This window comes from Plutella xylostella, chromosome 27 (genome assembly GCF_932276165.1).
Source record: "Plutella xylostella chromosome 27, ilPluXylo3.1, whole genome shotgun sequence".
NCBI classification, from domain to species: domain Eukaryota; kingdom Metazoa; phylum Arthropoda; class Insecta; order Lepidoptera; family Plutellidae; genus Plutella; species Plutella xylostella.
Window position 1 is genome coordinate 1,672,247 of NC_064007.1, and position 22,289 is coordinate 1,694,535.

The 22,289-nt window shown below is 38.5% G+C and overlaps 3 protein-coding genes across 3 annotated transcripts in view; 2 read left to right on the forward strand and 1 right to left on the reverse strand.

Moving 5' to 3' along the window:
• The window catches only part of LOC105397357 (hexokinase HKDC1), a 17,898-nt gene extending 14,433 nt beyond the window's left edge, over window positions 1–3,465 (forward strand). Inside the window, exons 9-11 of the mRNA XM_038110377.2 lie at window positions 235–392; window positions 1,707–1,840; window positions 2,166–3,465. Of these exons, the coding sequence (XP_037966305.2) occupies window positions 235–392; window positions 1,707–1,840; window positions 2,166–2,252 (379 nt within the window). The 3' untranslated portion in view covers window positions 2,253–3,465. The remainder of the gene's footprint in view (window positions 1–234; window positions 393–1,706; window positions 1,841–2,165) is intronic.
• Window positions 2,486–19,820, reverse strand: LOC105387420 (epidermal growth factor receptor kinase substrate 8-like protein 1). Its single transcript, XM_048630729.1, has 16 exons — window positions 19,669–19,820; window positions 13,540–13,814; window positions 13,029–13,099; window positions 12,131–12,351; window positions 10,881–10,983; window positions 9,028–9,611; window positions 8,751–8,843; window positions 8,264–8,410; window positions 7,850–7,938; window positions 7,411–7,535; window positions 6,645–6,773; window positions 6,147–6,201; window positions 5,001–5,087; window positions 4,674–4,801; window positions 4,253–4,451; window positions 2,486–3,910 (listed from the first exon to the last, which is right to left on the reverse strand). Exons 2-16 carry the CDS (start codon window positions 13,772–13,774, stop codon window positions 3,729–3,731), a joined length of 2,448 nt encoding a protein of 815 aa, XP_048486686.1. The 5' UTR covers window positions 13,775–13,814; window positions 19,669–19,820; the 3' UTR covers window positions 2,486–3,728.
• Window positions 19,821–19,850: 30 nt separating this feature from the next.
• LOC119691850 (Na(+)/H(+) exchange regulatory cofactor NHE-RF1) lies at window positions 19,851–21,023 on the forward strand. The gene has a single exon (XM_038110378.2). It carries the CDS (start codon window positions 19,872–19,874, stop codon window positions 20,349–20,351), a length of 480 nt encoding a protein of 159 aa, XP_037966306.2. The 5' UTR covers window positions 19,851–19,871; the 3' UTR covers window positions 20,352–21,023.
• Window positions 21,024–22,289: the final 1,266 nt, after the last annotated feature.

The window sequence follows — 22,289 nt, forward strand, 5'->3', positions numbered from 1 at the left end:
GGAATAAAAGTGGTCCTAAAATCGAGCCATGTGGGACATTCATACTGACAGTCAGTTGACCTCGTTCTGTTATTGGTGTTCTGTCTGTTTCTGAAGTAAATTTTAAAAGAGGCATAATGACTGTTTAGTCTTTACGTAGTATTAACATCTTTTATCATAATTTTATGATCATATCAAATACCTACGTTAGGTCGCAAACCTCTTATCTAATTATAATTAAAATCTGTTTCTCAGAGAGAACGAAGCCGGCGGCACGGCGCGGACACTGGCGGTGCTACAGGAGGTGTGCGGGGCGGAGGGCGCGGGCGCGCGGTGGAGCCGCGACGACGCACTCGTCGCGCAACACGTTGCTAGACTGATCTCAAACCGCGCTGCGCAACTTGTTGCTGTTTGTAAGTGGATCCTCCGTCCTCAGGACAGATTGTTGATGTTGCAGATGTTGAAACTTATGGGTTTATACGTGGTGGGAAATGGCCAAGCTTAGGAAGGCTGTTTAGACCTTGGGGATATGCACAAAGATGCCATTCGAGAAAAATTCCAACGTTACGAACCAATCGTAACCATTACAAATGTAAGATAGCTCGTGTGTGTTTTAAATTAAAATTAAAATTAAAATTAAAATTAAAATTAAAATTAAAATTAAAATTAAAATTAAAATTAAAATTAAAATTAAAATTAAAATTAAAATTAAAATTAAAATTAAAATTAAAATTAAAATTAAAATTAAAATTAAAATTAAAATTAAAATTAAAATTAAAATTAAAATTAAAATTAAAATTAAAATTAAAATTAAAATTAAAATTAAAATTAAAATTAAAATTAAAATTAAAATTAAAATTAAAATTAAAATTAAAATTAAAATTAAAATTAAAATTAAAATTAAAATTAAAATTAAAATTAAAATTAAAATTAAAATTAAAATTAAAATTAAAATTAAAATTAAAATTAAAATTAAAATTAAAATTAAAATTAAAATTAAAATTAAAATTAAAATTAAAATTAAAATTAAAATTAAAATTAAAATTAAAATTAAAATTAAAATTAAAATTAAAATTAAAATTAAAATTAAAATTAAAATTAAAATTAAAATTAAAATTAAAATTAAAATTAAAATTAAAATTAAAATTAAAATTAAAATTAAAATTAAAATTAAAATTAAAATTAAAATTAAAATTAAAATTAAAATTAAAATTAAAATTAAAATTAAAATTAAAATTAAAATTAAAATTAAAATTAAAATTAAAATTAAAATTAAAATTAAAATTAAAATTAAAATTAAAATTAAAATTAAAATTAAAATTAAAATTAAAATTAAAATTAAAATTAAAATTAAAATTAAAATTAAAATTAAAATTAAAATTAAAATTAAAATTAAAATTAAAATTAAAATTAAAATTAAAATTAAAATTAAAATTAAAATTAAAATTAAAATTAAATTAGCTACATGATGTACCTAGTTCAGATTTTTTTTAAAAATGAGGTATGTGACTTCGTTTCTAGCTTATTTTAATAGACACACATGTGAAGGATTATGAATTTACTTTGTTTACGAGACACTGTAGAGTTATAGACTTTACATATCCCGTCCCTCCTGCACATAATAGGTGCTAATAACTATAATAGGCACTGTACCTAAATTAAATGACCAAAGTACGGAAGTTCTTACTAATTTGTACTAACCTAAATACCCGTATGATTGTCACCAGGCATATCGACTCTGATCCAGCGGATGGACCGCGAGCACGTAGCCGTGGCGGTGGACGGCTCGGTCTACAAGCGGCATCCTCGACTCAAGGGGCTGCTGCAGAAGTACATACAACTACTCGCTCCAGACCATTCGGTACGTTAATAGTCTTATTTAACATTAACCGGATTTATTTAGATAGCTGTTGCTTGATCTTGAATAAGGTTTTTATCAAATTGAATCATCGCAAATAGTTCTGTTCGGGAAGTCATCGAAGTTTAGTTTTATTTCATTTATATTTCATATGTGTGGAGATTGATGTGATAAAAGCAGTGGCTAGATATTAATAACTTGTGTTTGATCAGTTTGAATTCATTCAAAATCAAACCTTCCATTTATATGGATGATATGATAATATTTTCCGTTTTCGTTTTGTAGTACCCTAGTACCCATATTAAATTATTCATTTACCCCATTACAGTTTTCCCTAATGAGTGCAGAAGACGGCAGTGGCAAAGGATCAGCCCTGACAGCTGCCATTGCTGCTCGCATTGCCCACCGGAGCTAATAGCTGCAAGACGCAGATGCAATAGAGTAAGAGTTTGAGTTAGAATTGAAACTAGCCGGGCTAAAGGAAGAAAATAATGAGGCGTAACAATCGAACGGAAAGGTACTGTGCTTGTTTAATTCAACTGGACGTTAAGTTCAATTGTTTAGCTGAATCACATATTTTATGGGTACATTATCTTATTTCTTTGTATCGTCTCGTTGGCGCTTTTTAGTTAGGTTGTGAAAAAAATATTTTGGTTTTACGATGATTTGGTTGTACATAATGGATTTGGCATGTATTCGCCTAATCAGTTGTAGTAACCATAGGTACTTTTAAAAATTTTCTTTATAAATAAACCCCGTATTCATAGAACCAATTGCAAGATTAGAAGAGGCTTGCAAATCGCCGATATGTTTGACTTTTTGACTGACAAGACTCTCAAACAACTATTAGTTAAACCTTTTGCAACCTAGAAAGTATATTTTAAACACAAATGTAGCCCTGAGAGCAGCTGTATAGAATAGTAATAAGTACATAATACGTAGTAAAGCAATTGATATATTATTTTGGGTCGCAAAAGCACATATTTAATATGGATACTGTGACTATGTACATGTGGCATTTAAAAATGATGATGATTTATAATACAGGGACAATGTATTTTTTGTAAATGGGAGTTATCTGGATATATGTATAGAAATACTTCTTTGAGTATTGCGTACGCCTGAATATTTTATTTTATATTGTTTATAAAAATTGGGACAGAAATACACAAATAACACATAACTATTAAACATTATATTTACAACAAAATACTCTAGATTATAGTTAGGTATCTAGTTAAATAATATGAAACATATCGTGCCATACTCATTATATTTATATTATTTACTTGTAAATAAGTATATTTTTTGTAGCTGAGTACAAAAGGGTACCTACTTTAAGTTTAAGTATGAATTAAACTATTTTTATAAATCAAGGTAATATTCCATAAAATTTCCTTGATATGTTAAGTATCTAGATAATAATGAGTAAGTCGGGAATAGTGCAATGCACTCTTTTGTTGTTGTTATAGTAAGTAGGTTTGTCTTTTAGTTTTTTTGTTATCTATATTTTTTACTTTTTGTGAAAACATATTATATGTAGAATGGTCACGATCATGAATAAATCTATCTTATTTTACAATATTTTTAAGAGTTTGATACAAATATACTGTTATGTTTTACTGTTACAGGTGTTTTAATTATTATTTATTCATACATGTAATATACTTACAGTAGCAATTTCATTTAATAAAGTGTTATTACAACCAGTTACAACCAGTGGGTTGTCCCGAAAATGATTTTTTAAATGGAATGTTTTGGCAGATTGGATCCCAATTCTGGTAACTTCGGAGACCCTGGAGATTACTTCAGATTACCTCCGGAATCACCAGAATTGGGTCCTTGTACTTAATTAAATTTGTATAAAACCTAAATAATTAACATAAATATGTCAGCAAGTCGACTCCACATCACTGGGTGCATATCGTCTGTCACGTGACTGAACCGCCATCTTTGTTCCTTCACTTTTTGCTCTCGAGGTAATGATACCGCGTATTATATTTACGAAACCTCGACTTTCTCTCTTACTTTCCTCAAGATACTCTGCAGTTCCGATGCTGATGTTGTCTTGTACTGCAATTAAACAAACAAAAACAAATTTAATATTATATAAATCTGCCTTACTAATATTATGAACATGAAATGAAAGTTTGTAAGTTAGGGGGTGGATAACTGGATGTTTATTACCTACTCTTTCAAGGGAAAAAGGATGGTACAATTTTGATCACATTTTCCACGTAGAATGCTTACACCCCCGGGTATTTTGGCTATATACATAGGCTACTGTTTAAGGTAAAGCGAGGCTCTTGGCAAGAGCTAGTCAATAACAACCATAGCGTAAATATGGCTTAAAACTAAGAGGAACCAAAAGACACACACACTACAACAGAGCCGAATAGCTCGCCTATCCCTCACCGTGACTCACCCCGCTCACGTTCCTCTGGACCAGGACCTGGCTGTACAGACGCTTGCCTTCCTCAACTCCAACCAACAGCTCCAGTTGAGCTCGACTCAGTGCGAATAGCTCGTGGCCGGCCATTCGTAGCTTGCGTTGGGTGGCTGCACTGAAGCCCTTCGCTTCAAGCCACGCTGCGATTTCATCTGGACTTGATGTCTGGAAAAAGTATTGGTAATTTATAATATCGTGGAGCGATCGATTTAGAGCTAGCCTGCTGTTTTTCTGCTAGATTTACTAGAAGTTAATTAACCTTTATGGGATCCTAGTACTCTTGATTATTTTATAGGTGAAATCGGTGAAAGAGGTGCATTCGTCAGATTTAAGTATAGATTGAAGTAATTTAGTCATGCTTAGTTGTGGAAATGGCGCATAACTCACTTTTTGTATGAATATGTCCGGAGTTTTCTTTATATCGAGTTTGTTCTTCCTTTGCTGATAAAGTGTGAGTACAGCTTTCAACTCCTCTTGCATATCTCCCTCGCCCATACTTATCATTGAACGTGTTGCTGGAAACAAAAAGGTAAAATTTACTTCCACAACTCAAATTGATTAAAATTAATGTGTACAGATAATTTTCGGAGGTTTAACACTAGATACTAAAGTTGAATGTATTACTGCTGGCTGCATTAAAATTAACTATGGTAAGAGAGGAATAAATTAAAAGAATTTATGCATAAGAAAGGATGGTTCCTAATAAAAACTTACATTTAATAGTATCGGTGTTCCGTGGGGCTGGTTCAGGCGTCGGAGGCAGAGGGGGCGGCGGCGGAGGCGGGGGCGGTACCACGGTGTCTGGAATACACAGCAGACTATGTACACACCAATGGTTAATGAATTAGTTACATAAAGCACAAACAGTTAGCGACACTTACCATACACACACAAGCTTGAAGCTAAACACCACTTAGAATTTATTTTATAATTTTGATATTGGTTTTGGAATGTTGGTAAATAGTGTTGCTTAAATTTAGTGATTAGGTATACTTGAATTAGGTACTTATCAGTTAAAATATTCAAAGAGATAATTATTTATCTTAATCAGTTTATGGGCGTCAATGAGGATTAACAATCACACACAATATTTCGATAAAAAATTTAATGTATAAAATGTAAATAGGTACAACAAGGAGTATTAACTAATTTGTTTACAAGGAGTGGATGCTCTGCAGCTTTGAAAGTTTAAAAATCTACCTTAAATACGATATTATGCTTTAAAATTAAGTACACTTCATTATTATTATTATTTGTTTTATGGTGCAGAGCACCCACCCCGTTACATGATATATTAATTTATATTTTATGAATATAAGTATTATACTCATAAACTATACATTTGCATCAAAAACTTTTTAGCTTTGAATATATTATTGTAATTATGCATCGTAAATAAGTAAAACGTATTTCAGAACAGTGAAATTCAGACAGTAATTAAATTACAGTTTGTAATGATTGTTGTAAATTGAAGACTCGCTTTTATAGAACAAGTTGCCTAGAACACCGCGTAGCACAATCCACATTAGCACACCCACGCATACAAGCGTTGGAAACACTCACAAACGGGCAGCGATGCACACACACACTCTCAAAACGACGAGTCCACATACTTGATACCGCCATTATGAATGCAATAAATAGTTAATCAGGCGTTATAGATAAACTATGACTATGTCTTTATGCTTGAGAGCACTTTGGTTGGCGGCTAAAAGTATCGGAACTCGCCCTTCTTGCCAAGACGTTCGCGGCGCACCCAGTCGGCGCCCGCGTCACCCCCCGCCGCGCCCCGCTCCCCTCCCCTCTCTGCCCTCTCCCCTCCCCTCTCCGCCCTCTCCCCACCCCGCTCCCCCCGCCTACCCGCACCGCCGCTCGCTGTCGGCGAACTGCCGCCAGAACCACGACCGCCGGTATCCTGAAATACACGATATGGATTTAGCTCAAGGTTATTATCAAATTGTAATAGTAGAAGAACACATATTTTACACAATTTACTAGATTTACTCATAAATATTTCTAAACGGAAATACCCGTATTGGTCTACATAGAAGGTAGTCCAAGGAGATAGGTACCTAAGTAAATTTATGTATTAACACAGTCAAATAAACTATTTTTTTAATACATGGATGACATAATAGTTAACGACAACGACATTGAAACATCGCAATCAAATATCGTAACACACATGAAATTTTCGCTCAATCGACATAATCTCAACGCATGATATATTTCGTAAGTTACTTACAATATTTCAGTTCAAATACGAAATAACTTTGAGTAGGTACTAGCAAATGTCGAGTGAGCGAAAATTCAGAGCCAAAAGCTCGCAGTGAGTAGAAGCCAGCGAGCGTGCATTACCTGATAGTGCGTGTAGATGGGGTTGGGGTACAGACTGGGCTCGTCTGGGGCCACGATGGTGTGGGGCACGTGCGCCGTGACCCCGCGGCGGTTGCGCGCCTTCCACCACTTGCGCGAGTCGTCCAGCACCTGCAACCCAGTCGCCTTAGCTGTGGGCCTAAGCTTGCGTGCGCGTTTGTGCTCTCAGATGTACATTGGGTCGTATGTGGATAATATTTATAGGGGTTTCTTTGGTATTTTCAAAATCATAAAAATTATAATAACAAGGAAATTGAGTAATTTTAGATGATCATGATTCATGATTAATAGTTGGTTTACTTGGGGAGAAAAAACGGGTCTTAATAACATTTGCAATGTGAATTCAGTAAAACTATTCAAAGATTCAATAGCAAATGTAGGGATAATCTTTAAAAAACAAATAAAAGGTTCTTATGGGGAGGAATGTTAACAGTTTACTAAAGTTAGTTAAAATAGACATGGTAATATTAGTAATGTAAGAATACATAAATAAATAACCTTCATAAATATAAAAGCAAAAGCGTCTCATATGTAGAAAAGGCGCCATTGAAGAAATAGAGTAAGAGTAAGAGAGTATAATACAGAAAAGAGCAAAAAACTTAATCCTTAATAAGGCAATAGGAGAAATGATTCCACATTGATTTGAACCACACACCAATGATTTGAGGACGAAAACCTTTTTATTTTTTCGTTCCTATGCCTAGGATTAAACGTTAAACCAAGAAGAAGACATCAAACTCATGCTTACCTCAAGGTATTCCCCTCTGACGACAGTAAGTTCCTTGTCATTATTAGCAGTCCGCGGGTAGGTGACGCGCACCACGCGACCGCCGCGCGCCGCCACGCCTCGCGCCCACGCTTCTCCTAGGTCATCTGGAAATGTGGGGGAAAAAGAGGATTAAGAGTTTGTAAAATGGCATCAAAAACAATGAAATGTTAAGTCCAAATTGAAATGAACATATTTGTCATGCTAAAAATATTAATGTTGAAATTATAACCAGCGCCAACGTAAGTATGATAAGTTGAGGAAGAGAGAGAGAGCTAGAGAGATAGGTACTGCAGTGCACGTTGCTGGTGGCTGATAATGAATAAGTACATAAAGCTGTTCATGACATTCTAGTTGAGATTGTTAAAAGTAACTATTATAAACATAAATAGTAGGTATGGTATGTAGTATCTTAACTTACCATCATCTCGATCGGAGCGGTAAGTGGGCTCTCTTTCTGGAGACGACGCTATGGATCCTGAGTCACCTCGCCCAAGGGGTCTCGTATTTCTGTAAATTGATAAAAGCCATACTTTAATAACATATATTTTGTAGTTATTATTCGTAGTAAAATTCTAATAATTTAATTCTTGTTCGTGACCGAAAAGAGTCGCAAATAGTCGCAATAAACCCTACATATGTTCTTAGTAAAAATCTATTTTGCTGTAAATTATTTATACCTACATATGGATATGTTGAGTAATGGTAACATATTTATCAGAACTACTTAAAATTAAGATAAGAGACATGCGTCATACACATTTGAATGCAATTTGCTTACAAAACACAACACAACAAGACACACCGCACAAAACAAACAAAAGACGCCACAAACCTTGGATACGGTGCATACTGCTCTCCATAAAGATCAGGTTCGTCCCTCTCATAGCTGTACCCGGGTTCGGCCCCCGCCCCCGCCGCGTCCCCCGCGGCCGCCCGCGCCTCACCCCCGCGACCCCCGCCCGGGCTGCGTGGTGATGGTCTAGACATACACAAGGACAGTTGTACAAATGGTAGATGAGGCACAAGAGATTTGTTGGGTGGTCCAGATGGTAGTTGAGGGTTATGGTGAAACACTGAACAGACAAGGGTACTGAGATATTTAAAATGACGGGATGTAATGTCATGAAAATGAAACAGTTTTGCGATGATTGCGATGATGGCGAAGAAAAAATAATAAATCGAGACATGAATCACAAAGAGTACTTAATGAAAACCGTAATTCATATTGATTTCATGGGGCTAAAATTTGAAGTGACAGCATTTGGAACACTTAAAACATACATCGAATTCAATCATTATGAAATGGTAAGTTAGGTTACCTGCGTAGGGGTTGGTCATCTACTTGGTAGTCTGGAGACCAGCCATCCATGAATACTGGCTGGTATGGAGGAATCGAAGTCTTCCATTGCTCTCTGGAATAGAAACAACAACAAAATTATCAAAGGCATTCGTTTAATAAGTATCACTTTAGGTAACATTGAGTTAACACGTGTTTATCATGATCAGATAAGTAAACATTAAAATATCTTTAACACAAGTGACATTCCGTGTTAGAATAATTTATGAACTACGATAAAATCTAACCAATAATCTCACCTGGGTATTAACCACGCGTCACCAAGGCTGTGCCAAAGTTCAGTTTCTTTGCTCGTCACGCAGTTTGCTAGTAGATTCAGGGCATCTCTGGTCAGCAAAGGCTGTACCACTCTCGGAGGCAACGGACGTTCTGCAGCATCTTGAGCTGCATCCACAATCAGCGCTAAAGGCGTGAAGAGGAAATGCACCAGCTCCGGAGCATTAGGGTCATGGATGTGCGCGCGCAGTCGAGCGAGCAAATTGAAGGAGAGTTTAAACTTTTGGAGGACATCGACAAAGTCCCGTTCTGGCGGTGGTCTGGTGCGGAGGGCGAGCATGCCGTCTCCTGTGGCCTGTTGTCTTCGGCCTCCGCCTCTGGCACGCCGCCTTCTCTCGAGCTCTCTAGAAGCGGCGGCGGCGTGTTGTAGACGGGCGATGAATTTTTCTATATCATCGAAGCAACGGTTCAAGATGGCGATGTCCTGTTCATAGAGCCGCTCGGAGCCGGTGCTGGAGGCGTCGTCGCGCTCGCCCCCCGCCGACCCGCCCCGCTCCCCGCGCTCGCCCCGCTCCGGACGCTCCCCGCGGAGCTGCGCTGACATTTGCTGGAAACAAAACGGCGAATATAAGTTTTTCTCACATGGCAATTATAACTCTTGCTCTGAAAGAAGGTGACATTTACGTGAATAGAGGCATGAAATAGCTCTTTTATGGCCTGGAAATGTCGCTGAGGCGCCAAACCCTGCCTCGGGCACGAAATAAACGGCTTTGGCCCCTTGGGTGAAAAAGAACTATTGTGGGCAATATAACTGTGGTTCCTAATGATACAGTTAACCTTATTGATAAACCAGATGTTAATCTAGTATCTGACGAGGATGAAATGAAGGAAGAAATCAAAATAGTGATTTTGATGACAAATGGCGGTGAAACTTACACTAAGCACAGCCTCCCATTGGGTCCTAGTGTAAGTGTGGAACATTCGCGCCATGTTGACCGTCTGTTCGATTCACCACACTAAATGATCATCAGTCAGTGCCGTCGTCGGCCCTCGAATGAAGCGAAACAGCTGATAAAACCCCCACTTATCTACTGATATCACCCTCAGTTGATTGTATCCAAAAAGCCGACACGGATCAACGGATTAATGTAAATCCTTTATGGAAATATCTGCTTTAGATTCCGTTCCGAACATTTAATTCAGACCAACCTTTGTGGTGTTCGAAAAAATTCGGTACGATCGAAGAAATATCTGTTTGTGAAATAGACAACGAGTAAATGGGACAAGATATACGTAATATTGGTGCAAATGCTAATGGATTTAAATTTCTCGATTTAAGCTTTATTATTTCGATATAAGTCTCATTATTTCATTTCGCAGGAATTCGAAAGATACTTACTTAAATTTGTTATAATAAATATATTCAAATAACGTCTTCATTATTTAAAAATATACCTATACATTGATCGTTTTCGTAACAGACCTAAGTAAATAAAACTCTAGAATTATCGGTGACGGTTTAATCTTTTATCAGCCGATCGCTCTGATAAATAGTACTGTTGTATATCAACTGAATGAATAGGTACCTATCAAGGCACTTTCAGTTCGGTAAAATACAGGAACAGGTAATCCCAAGTAGATCGGTCTGCATGTTATTGTTTAATTCTTAATTATACCCACTTGGTTAACACACGCGTAACACTAACAATAACCCAATAAACACTTTACCTAATCAATATTATCATGGATGTATATTCCCTATACTAAAGTCACGTGAACAACAAACACGCAAATCATTCCAATCCCAATAACAAAATCATGGCTTACCCTTCTCTAGCAATCAGTTGTTGAAAATGTAATTTTCATTGAAACTCACCTGTCTGCGAGGTCTCTCTATTTCGGTTTCTCTCTCCCTCTCTCTTTCTCTCTCTATGATGAAGTCCCTGGCTCCTTCTCCCGAGCCCCCGCTGCCGCCTCCCCTGAAACAATCAACATTATTTTTAATTTCACCAATTTCCATGTGTACCTATCATTTATTTAGATTGTTGGTGTTTTAAGATTCTACAACAACAATGTCAATCACTTCTTATTCTATTGATGGCATATTTGTTACTTCGCCGTTGTCTGAAATATTTACTACAAAACTATACTCGTAGAAGGGTCTAAACACACTGTTCCGGAATATGGTTAGGCCTCAGAACTTCGCTCACGTCTTTAGACACTGGGGATATTTCCATAATAACATTTTAAAACTCTTAATACTGCCCTACCTGTAAAAAGTATAAGCTGCTACGGGTAATGCAAAGGTGCCTTTAATGTACATCATCTTTCATCTGTGATTTTTCTCACTAAAGTCTTAACACCAACTATTCACTTCCATAGCCACAAAACTACTGTCTTAAGATTACCATTGATCTAAAAGAGGATGCTATAATCTTTTGATTAGATAAAATATAAAACAATTGTAGAACGTTCAAGGCTGTAGGATGCATTTATCTCAGGAATTGACTGAAATGATAATTCACTACATAGGATTGAAGATGATGATGAAGAACATGATTCAAAGTGTGAATTTGTTTGCTGTCATCATATAGATACATCTATCTAGCACTAATTATCAGTTTTCATAATTTATTTCAGCATTAGGCATATAGACGTGACATTATAGACTCTAGAGGTTGTAATCTACTACTCGACAAGATAAAAATTCTGCATTCGGTGTACCACACACTAATAATAAACAAAGAAATAGAAAAAAATAAAAAAAACACGCACTCACGCCTTGTACTAATGTACTCCCTTGCGGGGTAGGCAGAGGTGCATTGCTGCACCCACTTTTCGCCAGAGTGTTATGTTAGTCCCAATGTAATAGGGGGCGGGCCTATTGCCATTTTACGGGCACATCCAAGACCCGAGAACAAATATCTGTGTTTAAACAAATATCAAACAAAGAAATAGAATAGGTCAGACAAAAAACTTATAAATTCTACGTCGCTACGTTTCCCTGTTCGTAGTCTCCACTTCAGAACTTCTGTCTACCCCAACAACGGTTATGACTAGCTGCTACTAGCAATACATATCAGTTACCTAAATCATCCGCCCAATAACCTCATCCCCAAAACTCACTTAAGCGCGTTCAACTCCTCAACCAGCGTATGCGCGGCGACATCGTGACACTGGAAGATGTGGAGTTCCCTCCTTGGCGCCGGAGCGTCCTCAGCCCCTGGCGAGGGGGCCGGGGGGCCTACCACGAAGGCTAACACGTTGTTGTAGAGCTCTGCCGGCTCTGGAGAGGTGAAGGCGGTGGGGGAATGCACGTAGCCTCCGGGGAAACGCTCCATGATTGACTGTGGGTGAAAGGGGAGGTTAGATTGTGTTGGTTGGAGTGGTGTTGGGATGTGAGAGGATGTAAGTAATGATTGTTAGATCGTATTGCTGTGAATTGATCTACCCGAAGATCGATTTAGATCGGGAATCCCTAATTGGTACCTGTTCCATGTCCTGTTGAATGTACCTAACTGTTCTACCAAATTCATGGCAAAACACCTGTGACAGCTGGGTGCTTGAACTTATTGACCTTATCGTTGGCTCATACATGTATTTCAATGTCAAAATACATAACGTTGATTATTTCTTACACATTCATCAATAATGCACATACTTTTATGTAGGTAAGTAACTGGAATTTAACCAATAACTTCGATTATTTTGCGTTGTATACCTTTATGTAGACCTATGAATTATGTTGTTTAGTTAAGCAAGTCACTAACAAAATACCACTCTGTGTAAAGTGAGCGGGGAATATCCTCATTAACAGACTTTCTTTCTGTCGTGGGTCGCGAACGCGACAGGTTTGCTCTCTAATGATGTGTCGGGTAATTGGTTTCTTCCCGACACAAATTCACCACTTTTTGCAGGCTGGAGAGATTGAGTTGTTAAGTGTACGTGTAGAAAATGCTACGAGTATTAAGTTTGCATATTTATAGACTTACTTACCTAGTATTAAAATAAATAAATTTCTTACCCCAGTCTCATAGTCCATTACTAGCACCCACTGCCCTTCCACGCATAATTGCATCTTTTGACTCCATATTCCTGTAAAGAAAGCGATTTGTATTTGTTACTTCAGTAAATTTTTACTTGTTTTTCATTGTCGGATACAAAATTACTCAATGTTTTAATTGCAATATATGGTGATACAATAAAGGTATCTACATAAACCTATACCTACTAAAGTCCTGGGAATTTCATGTCATTCCACCAAAGTTAAGACTCGCTAAAATGTCGGTGACAAACACTGTACCTGAACTAGGGCTTGTCACCGTGCTGAAACGATTGGCTAGTCTGTCCAGGATTTGTCGGACGTATAGGTCACGTCCTCACGACCCATCACGTCCCCACTGCTGGGGCACGGGCCTCCATCCAATGAAGGAAGGGTTTAGGTCTAGTCCATCACGATGGCCGTGTGCGGGTTGGTGGAGACGCGTGGAACGTAGGTACAGTTGGTTAATAAGTTAACTGCAAAAACCTCTCACCATTAGTCTTCTCCAGCTGCAACAGTCTCCTCATGCCATCAGCCGGGTACACGATCCCGGTCTCCCTCGTCACCGTGAAGGTGGCCAGATGCTCCACGCTATACGCCCCCCGCTCCCCACCCCTGTCCGCCCCCCGCAGCCCCGCCAGTTCGTCGAACTCATCGAGCGCGCGTTGCGTCGAACGCGACGTGTCGGTGCGTTCGTTGCGTTCGGTGCGACTGGAACGCAGCGCCATTTTGTTGAGTTCGGCTTATGCAGACATGCCGGTGTAGAAACTGTGGGAGGGAATTGTTGATGGTTAATAATGGTATATGGTTAATATAAAAGAGGATAAGTTGTGAAGATTGTTACTATGATGTTCTAATGTAAAAAAGGAATTGACATAAACAAGTACTGAAATTATTGAAGGTTATTAAAAGGTTGCACTGATTGTGACAACGATATTCTTAAAGGCGGTTTGCGAGGTGTAATATAACATTTTATATATATTTTTGCAGTCAGTAGGTACGTAGTGTTACGGGGAAACCAGCGAGCAACGAGCCGATAATTTATATCACAGCGTTGCGTAACATGCTCGCTGGGAATGTTACATTACAGTCCGTAACGTTTGTCAGTACCTATGTACCTACCTTAATGTAAAAAAAGGGATTGACATAATATTGTAAATAATATTAATATTACATTTGGGTTGAATCTTTGTAACAGGATATGTAATATGTATCCAAACTTCATTTAAACTAGTACATGAGTAAGTGTTGGAACTAAAAAATATGCTAGTAAAAGAGTGATCAAATTGTAGAATTTAAAATCATGAATGAATATAAAAAAACACATCAAGTAGGTACATACATATGCTTGATGAATGATTGATTTCCTAAAATTATTTTTTACAAACACAGACAGCGCGAAACAGATTCACGATAAGAGTCAAATGATTTGACGTAACATTGGAATGTGGTCTGTAGCCTTGGTATAAATGGTTGGAGGTCACGTCTCGTACCGACATTAGAACATAAAACGAACACAACCATCTCCTCGAAATGGGTGTTAAATACAGCTATTTACACAGATTTAGCAAGCTTTCGACAGTGTTGACACGTTACTCGACTATGATGTCATAGCTAACTAATGATAAATATGTAATAGTACGACAACATAGCAGTGTTTTTTTATTGCATAGTATATAGAGGTTCGATTTTATTAAGTTAATTTTTTATATTAATAATTTAATTAATTTATCAATCGATAGCTGAGTATTGTGGCACTCCTTGGGATATTGGGTGAGGCCTTTATGCAACAGTAGGTACACAAGGTTGACTAAAGATGATTTACATATTTATCGATAAAAACATACAAAGGAAATTTATGATTTTAATTATCACAAAGCAAAAAGGACTTCAAGTTATCGTATCAATGAATAAATCAATATGATTAACCTTTATCTCGTAGGTATAATTTAAAATAGTTATTTTTAAACATACATACATGTAAGTATCTAATTAATACTGAGAATAATAAAGTAAGTTATTAAAATTAATAATTTAACTCCAAATAAAATAATAAGTACGAAATATATTACATTCAGGAAGATCCCCACTGTATAACCAACAACTGAATCTCTAAAACTGAGTCATTTCAATAAACTTACTCATTCTATTAAACATAAAGTAAAGCCGTTAGTGAAAGTTATACGTATATGTGTATGGCACACGATTGAAACAAAAATTACCACATTTTCATTCATTTTAGAATAGAACTTACTTTTTCTGGTATCTCGTTGAACTCTTTTACAGGAACAACCAAAACGGTTCCGAATTTAAATATTTTTCTTAACTTTCACTGAGACAAATTGCAAGGAATTTTAAATAATTATTACGTTATCAAATAGATGCGATATCGCAGCGATGACTTTTATCAATGTTCGTTGTTAGTGGCTGGAATGCTACTTTGATAATGTTGTTAGATTAGGTAATGAAATATAGCGTTTAATCCCAGTGCATAAGGGCCACGTTGTGATTGGTCGGTGTGTAGTGACGCAACCACATACCTGCGCAGGAGTCGGTGCATTAGCGATGTCGGCATCGGACGGTGTCTCTCTAAATATCTCGTCATTTCACTAACGACGACGATTCGCCAATACCTACATTCCACGATGATTTTGACGAAAGTTTGCACATTTCACTTAAGATTGCTATGTGTTATTTCTATGGTTATATCATACTATATTGTGCAGTGGGGTTGACACCACTGAAAACTATCATTTAACAATCCTTAAGCAGTGTTGCTCGCTTGTCAAATCTGACGTAACTTGTATGGATCTGACAGATGTTATGCAGGTCGGCGGTGGTACAGTAGCAGTATGAAGTGCATTGACCTGCTCAGCTCGATCACTAGTAAACTACATTTTGGTATATAAGTTTACCTACACACTACACACGATATTGCAAAGTGGTATAGGTACTGAAACAGGCAGGTATTGAAAGGGGGTGACTCATTTACAAATGTTGTTCAAAATCACCAAGCTACTAGACTTTGCACCTTTTGCAATGTAACACCCTGTGTATATTGTTGCGATGGAACTCAAGGGCACAAACACCTATCAACAGGAGATTTAGTATGAAATAAATTCATTGGAAGGGATCGTCGCATAGCTATGCAAATTGCAGGCAATGCCTCAGTATTGAAGGCCGTTTCTACACAGATGTCGATGAGTGTGTCGCGAGTGGGAGATTTATTAGTAGGGTTACCAGAAGTTTTGCACTAGGTACTTGGAACATGGTATGAAAATGAAAATTTAGATTTTTAAATTTTATTTTTGGTTAATGCCAAGGTAGGTATACTCAAAAAAACTATAAGTAGAATGTGGGTAAACAATCCAATCATAGGATAGAATACTCTTCATTTGTACACCAAAAAAAACAATATTTTTTACAAGTTGTAACTTAATTAATGTACAAAAGGCAGTCTTATCACTTAAAGCGATCTCTGCCAGATAACCTTTGGATGGAGGGAATAAGATATTAAGATATCATCTCTAAGAAACGGATATCATTATAGTTTCTGTTACTTGTGTAAATCTGACAGCGCATGGCAATGCAAATATTGTAGATACATACCTTCAATTTAATAAATTATTACTAACATTCATGGACACCCTAGTAATGTGGGAATAACAAGTGAAGTTTGACTGATGTGATGTGATGGATGACTGAGCTCTAGTGGGTTCAACAGTTTATGAGTGTTTACTGAAATGTGTAATACAATAGAACAGATAGCTAGAATTACCGTGGGCTGACTTTTACGCATAATTTAAAGTTATTATTGATTTTACAAGAATATACGTTTAAATAATGTTTTGAAAACATAAATAACTGTGTATTATCGCTACCATTGAGTGTTTATAATAATTATAAAGATAGTTATAAATACATATAAGTACTTAAGCGGTGTTCACATACGAGCGGACTACACTCAACACTAAGACAGAGACCCTTTATCATGTGAAACCGGCTTTACTTTGGTATTTGCGAATAATGATTGCTAAATTACTACTTTTATTGTATTATAAGACGTTGTCTCTATGCTTTTTAACATTATTTATTGCCTCATCTCACCTAATCTCTCGTGACTGACACTTCACGCTCCATAAAGCTTTTCATTCATAATTAGTCGATCAAGAATAAAATTTATGCCTTCGACAAGTCTTAGTAATGTGATTCGCCAAAGATTGCAGACTAAATAAATTAATTTGGCTTTCTTTGGTTTAGTACCTAAGACTTAATACATAAGAAAATGTTGGAAATGAGAGTCTGAAGGAAGGCGTAATGAGAGGAAGACCGAGACAAGATGTGATGGAAAATTGCGTCAAATGAAATATGAAATAGTGTGGGTTAATGAGGGTGTGATAGAGGACAGGGTAAAATGGCATGACATGACGCATAAAGCTGAACCTAAATAGGGAGAATCCGACAGCCATTTATAGCAAAACATTAATTTAAGACAAATAGGATAGGTTACTTGCTAGGTGATTCATAGAAACTCATCGAAGGCTTATCGCTGAATTCCACCAATTTCAATGTCAAAACATAATAATATGAAGAATGTTTTGATTGACATTCGTCGATGAGTCAACAATGTTCTTTTTATAGAATTACCTAGCTGGGTTACTACGATACAGAAGAAAAATCTTTATCAAATCAAATGAAATGCTATATAAATCTTTACAAAGTCAGAACGGTGGACGGAAGCGGAAATGGCTGGTCACGCGGTAACTTGCCATGACACAGACTGACAGACAGTATACATGACACATCATTGAGCATTGAATAGACCTGTCAAAACATCCATGTCGTCTCAAACGCATTCTTTTGAATGAGTTTGTTAACAATGTCAACAATCGTGAGATGTGTCGACTTTAGAATTACATATACGTGAGTAAAAGCTGTATAACTATTGATGAAAAGGTAAAAGTTAGTTTGGTTCATTTGTTTTGATTCGTAGGTACTAGATATCGTGTGTGTCCTTAAAAAACGTGTGTAAATTGTCAGTAGCAACTATCATTAGGTATACAATATTATTTGTGCCATGTACAGACTTTGTGCCATACATAAAGTTTTCCATAGTCAAAATAATATTCATGTCCCTAAATCCATGGGGTGGTAGGTGGTAGATTCCTTTCCTACATTTAAAGTGACCCAGCAAATCAGAGAGAGTGAACGGTAATTATCGATTCTTTTTGGAATTGTATTATTTTTTCACATTCCACTTACTTCCTTACTAACAGAAAACAAAACATGACGAATGGTGATGACTTATCTGCTAAGAATCAAGAGATATCCAACATTAGAGAGAGTGTGCAAACACTCACTAATCTTGTCAGAGTTGTTAAAATATTTCATATGAGAATTGTTATCGGTTGTTAAAACCTCGATGTTGATAAATATGGCATCGAAACATTCCAATATTGTTATCAAATACATTTCACTCGTAAAAGCGTATTGTTTCGCAATTTAGAAATTCATTTAATAAATGGCATTCTCTACGAGGAATTATTTTAAAAGGCCCTTAATAGTGTGGATGCGCATTGTAATTATCATCAACAAGAATGGGGCCTTTCCCTGCTACACTATTAGTGAAAACAAAGGCTGGCGCAACCATGAATTAATTATGTTGTAGCTGTAAATCAACTAGTATCATGAGAACGGTGTACATTCATTAACAAGTTCAACTAAAATTGAGTGAATCAGTTCTTTCGCCAACTGTGTGTGACCCACTGCGGTGGCAGCGTCTATCAGAGGAATCCATCGATTCAAAGAAAATATGAAAGGTCAAGAACTTTCTCATGAAACCAGTTCTCGTACCCCTGTAGACGAAGAAACCACTAGTGCTGTTGACAATATGCACTTGAGCATTTTCACCGCTATCGAGGCTAGTAATAACTATTCAATGAGGTTTCTCCATAGAGGAGTAATCTATATCGTCATTAGTCGGGTCACGTCCTATGCGGATGTCACTGCCGTTAGGGTGTGGGCACAGGAACTGCTTTATGGGCATCCTGGGTGCTGACTACTCCTGACACATCAACGGAGCTTCTTGGAACCTGATTTCTCTCGGTCAGAGTGTTACCGAATTGTTCTCAAAGGCTTCATTATCATCTGGCGGAGGTGAAGTAGGTGCGAGTGAATGCGGAGCAACGACCGTGTGTGCGCCGCCGCGCCATCTAGCGGCCTGAATGCGGCACTAGCTCCTCCCTTGCACAATACACTTTGTTTTCTGCGTGTTTTTACACGAAATCCTCGAACGATAACAGTTTTTCTGGTTTTGACGCGTACACAATAACATTCGTAGTCCTCCGAACACTTTGAAACGCCTTTGTTTATCCTTAAATTGGATGTTTCACAGGGAGCTGCTGATGAGTTGTAAACCGTTAGTATCTGAGTTCACGCACTGTCGACTCCAGCTGAGCAGTTTTCCCCAGGTTCCCACAATTGGTTGCGGGATCCTGGTGCTGTGGGGGCTCGGCGGGTGCACGCCGCGTGTCTCCTGCGAGGGGGAAAGCTCCTCGCGAGCTCTCTCCCGTCCCATGCGCGCGCGCCGTGACGTGTCCCCGCGACCCACGCGTCGACTCACCTGTGACTCCCGTGCGGGTCCCGTGTCCCGAGTGCGGTCAGTCGTCGTGTCACTGTAACTATCACACGCCGCGTCAACAGCTCGCAGCTAGCCGGCGCGGGACACACTGGCGCGCCTCACCTGTGCGCGGGGCGGGGGGGCGCGGGGGGCGGAGGGGGCGCGGGGGCGGGGCTCGGCCGCGCCGCGCTCGCGTCACTCTCACGATGGCGGGCAACGGGACGACGGGCGCGCCGCGGCTGTGCCTCGTGCGCAAGGTGCCCACGTTCGACGGCTACGGCTTCAACCTGCACGCGGAGAAGGGCAAGCCGGGGCAGTACATCGGCAAGGTGGACGAGGGCTCGCCGGCGGAGACCGCGGGGCTGAAGCGGGGGGACCGCATCCTGGAGGTGAACGGCGCGCCGATAGCGGGCGAGTCGCACAAGCAGGTGGTGGCGCGGATCAAGGAGCGCGCGGACGAGGCGGAGCTGCTGGTGGCGGCGCCGGCGCCGGGGGACGCGCTGCCCGACCTGGAGGCCCCCGCGACCCCCGCGCCCCCCGAGGCCCCCGCGGCCCCCGCGCCCGCCCTCAACCTGCACATGACCGCGGCGGAGATGCGCGCGCAGCTCGCCGCCAAGAAGAAGGTCGACCCCAAGAAAGTGCCAATGGACCTCAAGTCCAAGTTTGACATCGTGAAGAAACTGTGAGTGTGTGTGTCGCGTGCCGCTGTTGTTACACGAGTATGTAATGTAATGGTTTGTACATAATGGGTCGTGTTATGTTATTAGTCGGCGACTGTGTATGTTCCCGCCGTGCGCGCAGGGCTCGGGTGGCCGCGGCCACCTGTGCGCGGATTATGTGACAAGTGTTCCACTTTTTGCCTCCGATAAGTTGTAAGGATTTGGAGCCGCCGGTCGTCGGTCGCAGGCTGTTATCAGCTGCTAGGTACATGATATTGGTGTCAAGAGAACAGACTGAAGGTTGTTCTCTTTGTTATCACATCGGTGGTGTGCGTGTGAGTCGTGTGTGCACACGCTGGATGTGTGTGTGTGTGTGGGGAACCTGTCCACACACACACACACACACAGCGTGCGCAGGCGCAGCCTCTGCCTCCAAGCCTCTTTTGAACGCTCAAACGTTCGTTTTCTTTTCATTTCACTTAAACATAAATTGTTGAATTTGTTTTATATTTATACGTAAAAATAAGTACCTTAATTACTTAATAATATAATTGAATGATGTAAGTAAATCAATGCAATATGGAAATTTGTATAAATGAAATTGTTTTACATATAAATATGTAGGTGTATACTTTATCTTTTATTGTGTGATTGTACTGCAATATTTGTAAGTAGACTAATAAATACGTACAAATGAGACATTAACGAGTTTCTGTTAGCTGCTACGACGACAATAGCTTATTTACCTATTAGGTCATTATGTTTCTATGTGTATGCAATAAAGAGTTTAAATAAATAAAGTAAATAAATACCGCAATGCAAGCTGAATATGTCGTCTCGAAGAGAGACACAGAATAATAATGTATTAGTTAGTTAGGATTGTTAGGAACGTACAACAAAAAGTTTAAACCATATTTAACAGCAGTACATAGGTATTTGACAGCTCTATAAACATCTGTTCTACGTGGCCTAGTTTTTGGTACTAAGACCGATATATTGTAATCATCCGAAGGTGTTTAAAAACATGAATAATTCTCACGAAGCCACACCGATTACTGTAAATATTAAGTATTGCTCAATTACTCATCTAAGTCGACCTCGACACAACTAAACCTACAGTAAACTGAAGGTCGAATATCTGCCATTTAATAATGATGCCATAATTATTATCGCTATACCGGCTCGGTGACTCATTTATGCTTCAATACATTTTCCCTTCACAACAAAAAATATGGGTATTCTGGCAGTTTCCACGATAGATTGCATCACCGTAAAGGTGTTATTTGGTGGCGAACGACATTAGCGTTGCAGTAACTTGTCGTCACGTCTCCACTGGTTTCTGTGTCGTCGACTGACATGTCACTAGCCGTCAAATGGATCCTTTGATGAACTAGATGGAGTGTCACTTCTGAAACTACTGAGCTCTCGTCGTCATTACGGTTTGACAGTCAACAAAACGCGGAGTTTTTGCAGATGCTTCTTTTTAGTATGTGATACACCATCTTGTTTGTATATTGTTAATCTAAGAATGAATCCCATTCCCATAGAAAGCAAGAGTTAGTGATAAGCGACACGTCGTCGACTGCAACCTTATGTCGCCGGCTACCAATTTTCACCTTTAGTCGCAGCGGATACTTTAATTAAAATTGTTTGTGTATCGGCTACGTACCTACTCATCCATATCTGATCTGATAAATAGTACCTACCTACGATAATTCGTATCATGTTATTAATGATTTCGAATTGAACGTTGATCAGCATTCCTGACTAATCCGAGTAAAAACAACTAGGTAATCTGGGATTAACCAATTTGCATGCCACTGGTGTTAGGCAATGTATAATGAGCGCTGACAAGAATTAGTGCTTAGCTTAGCAGTTAACAACTAATGGAGTAAACTTGCCACTCTGTAGAACGTGTTATGTTGCAACAATGCTGGTTAGCTTCGTCGAATACGTGGTCAATCT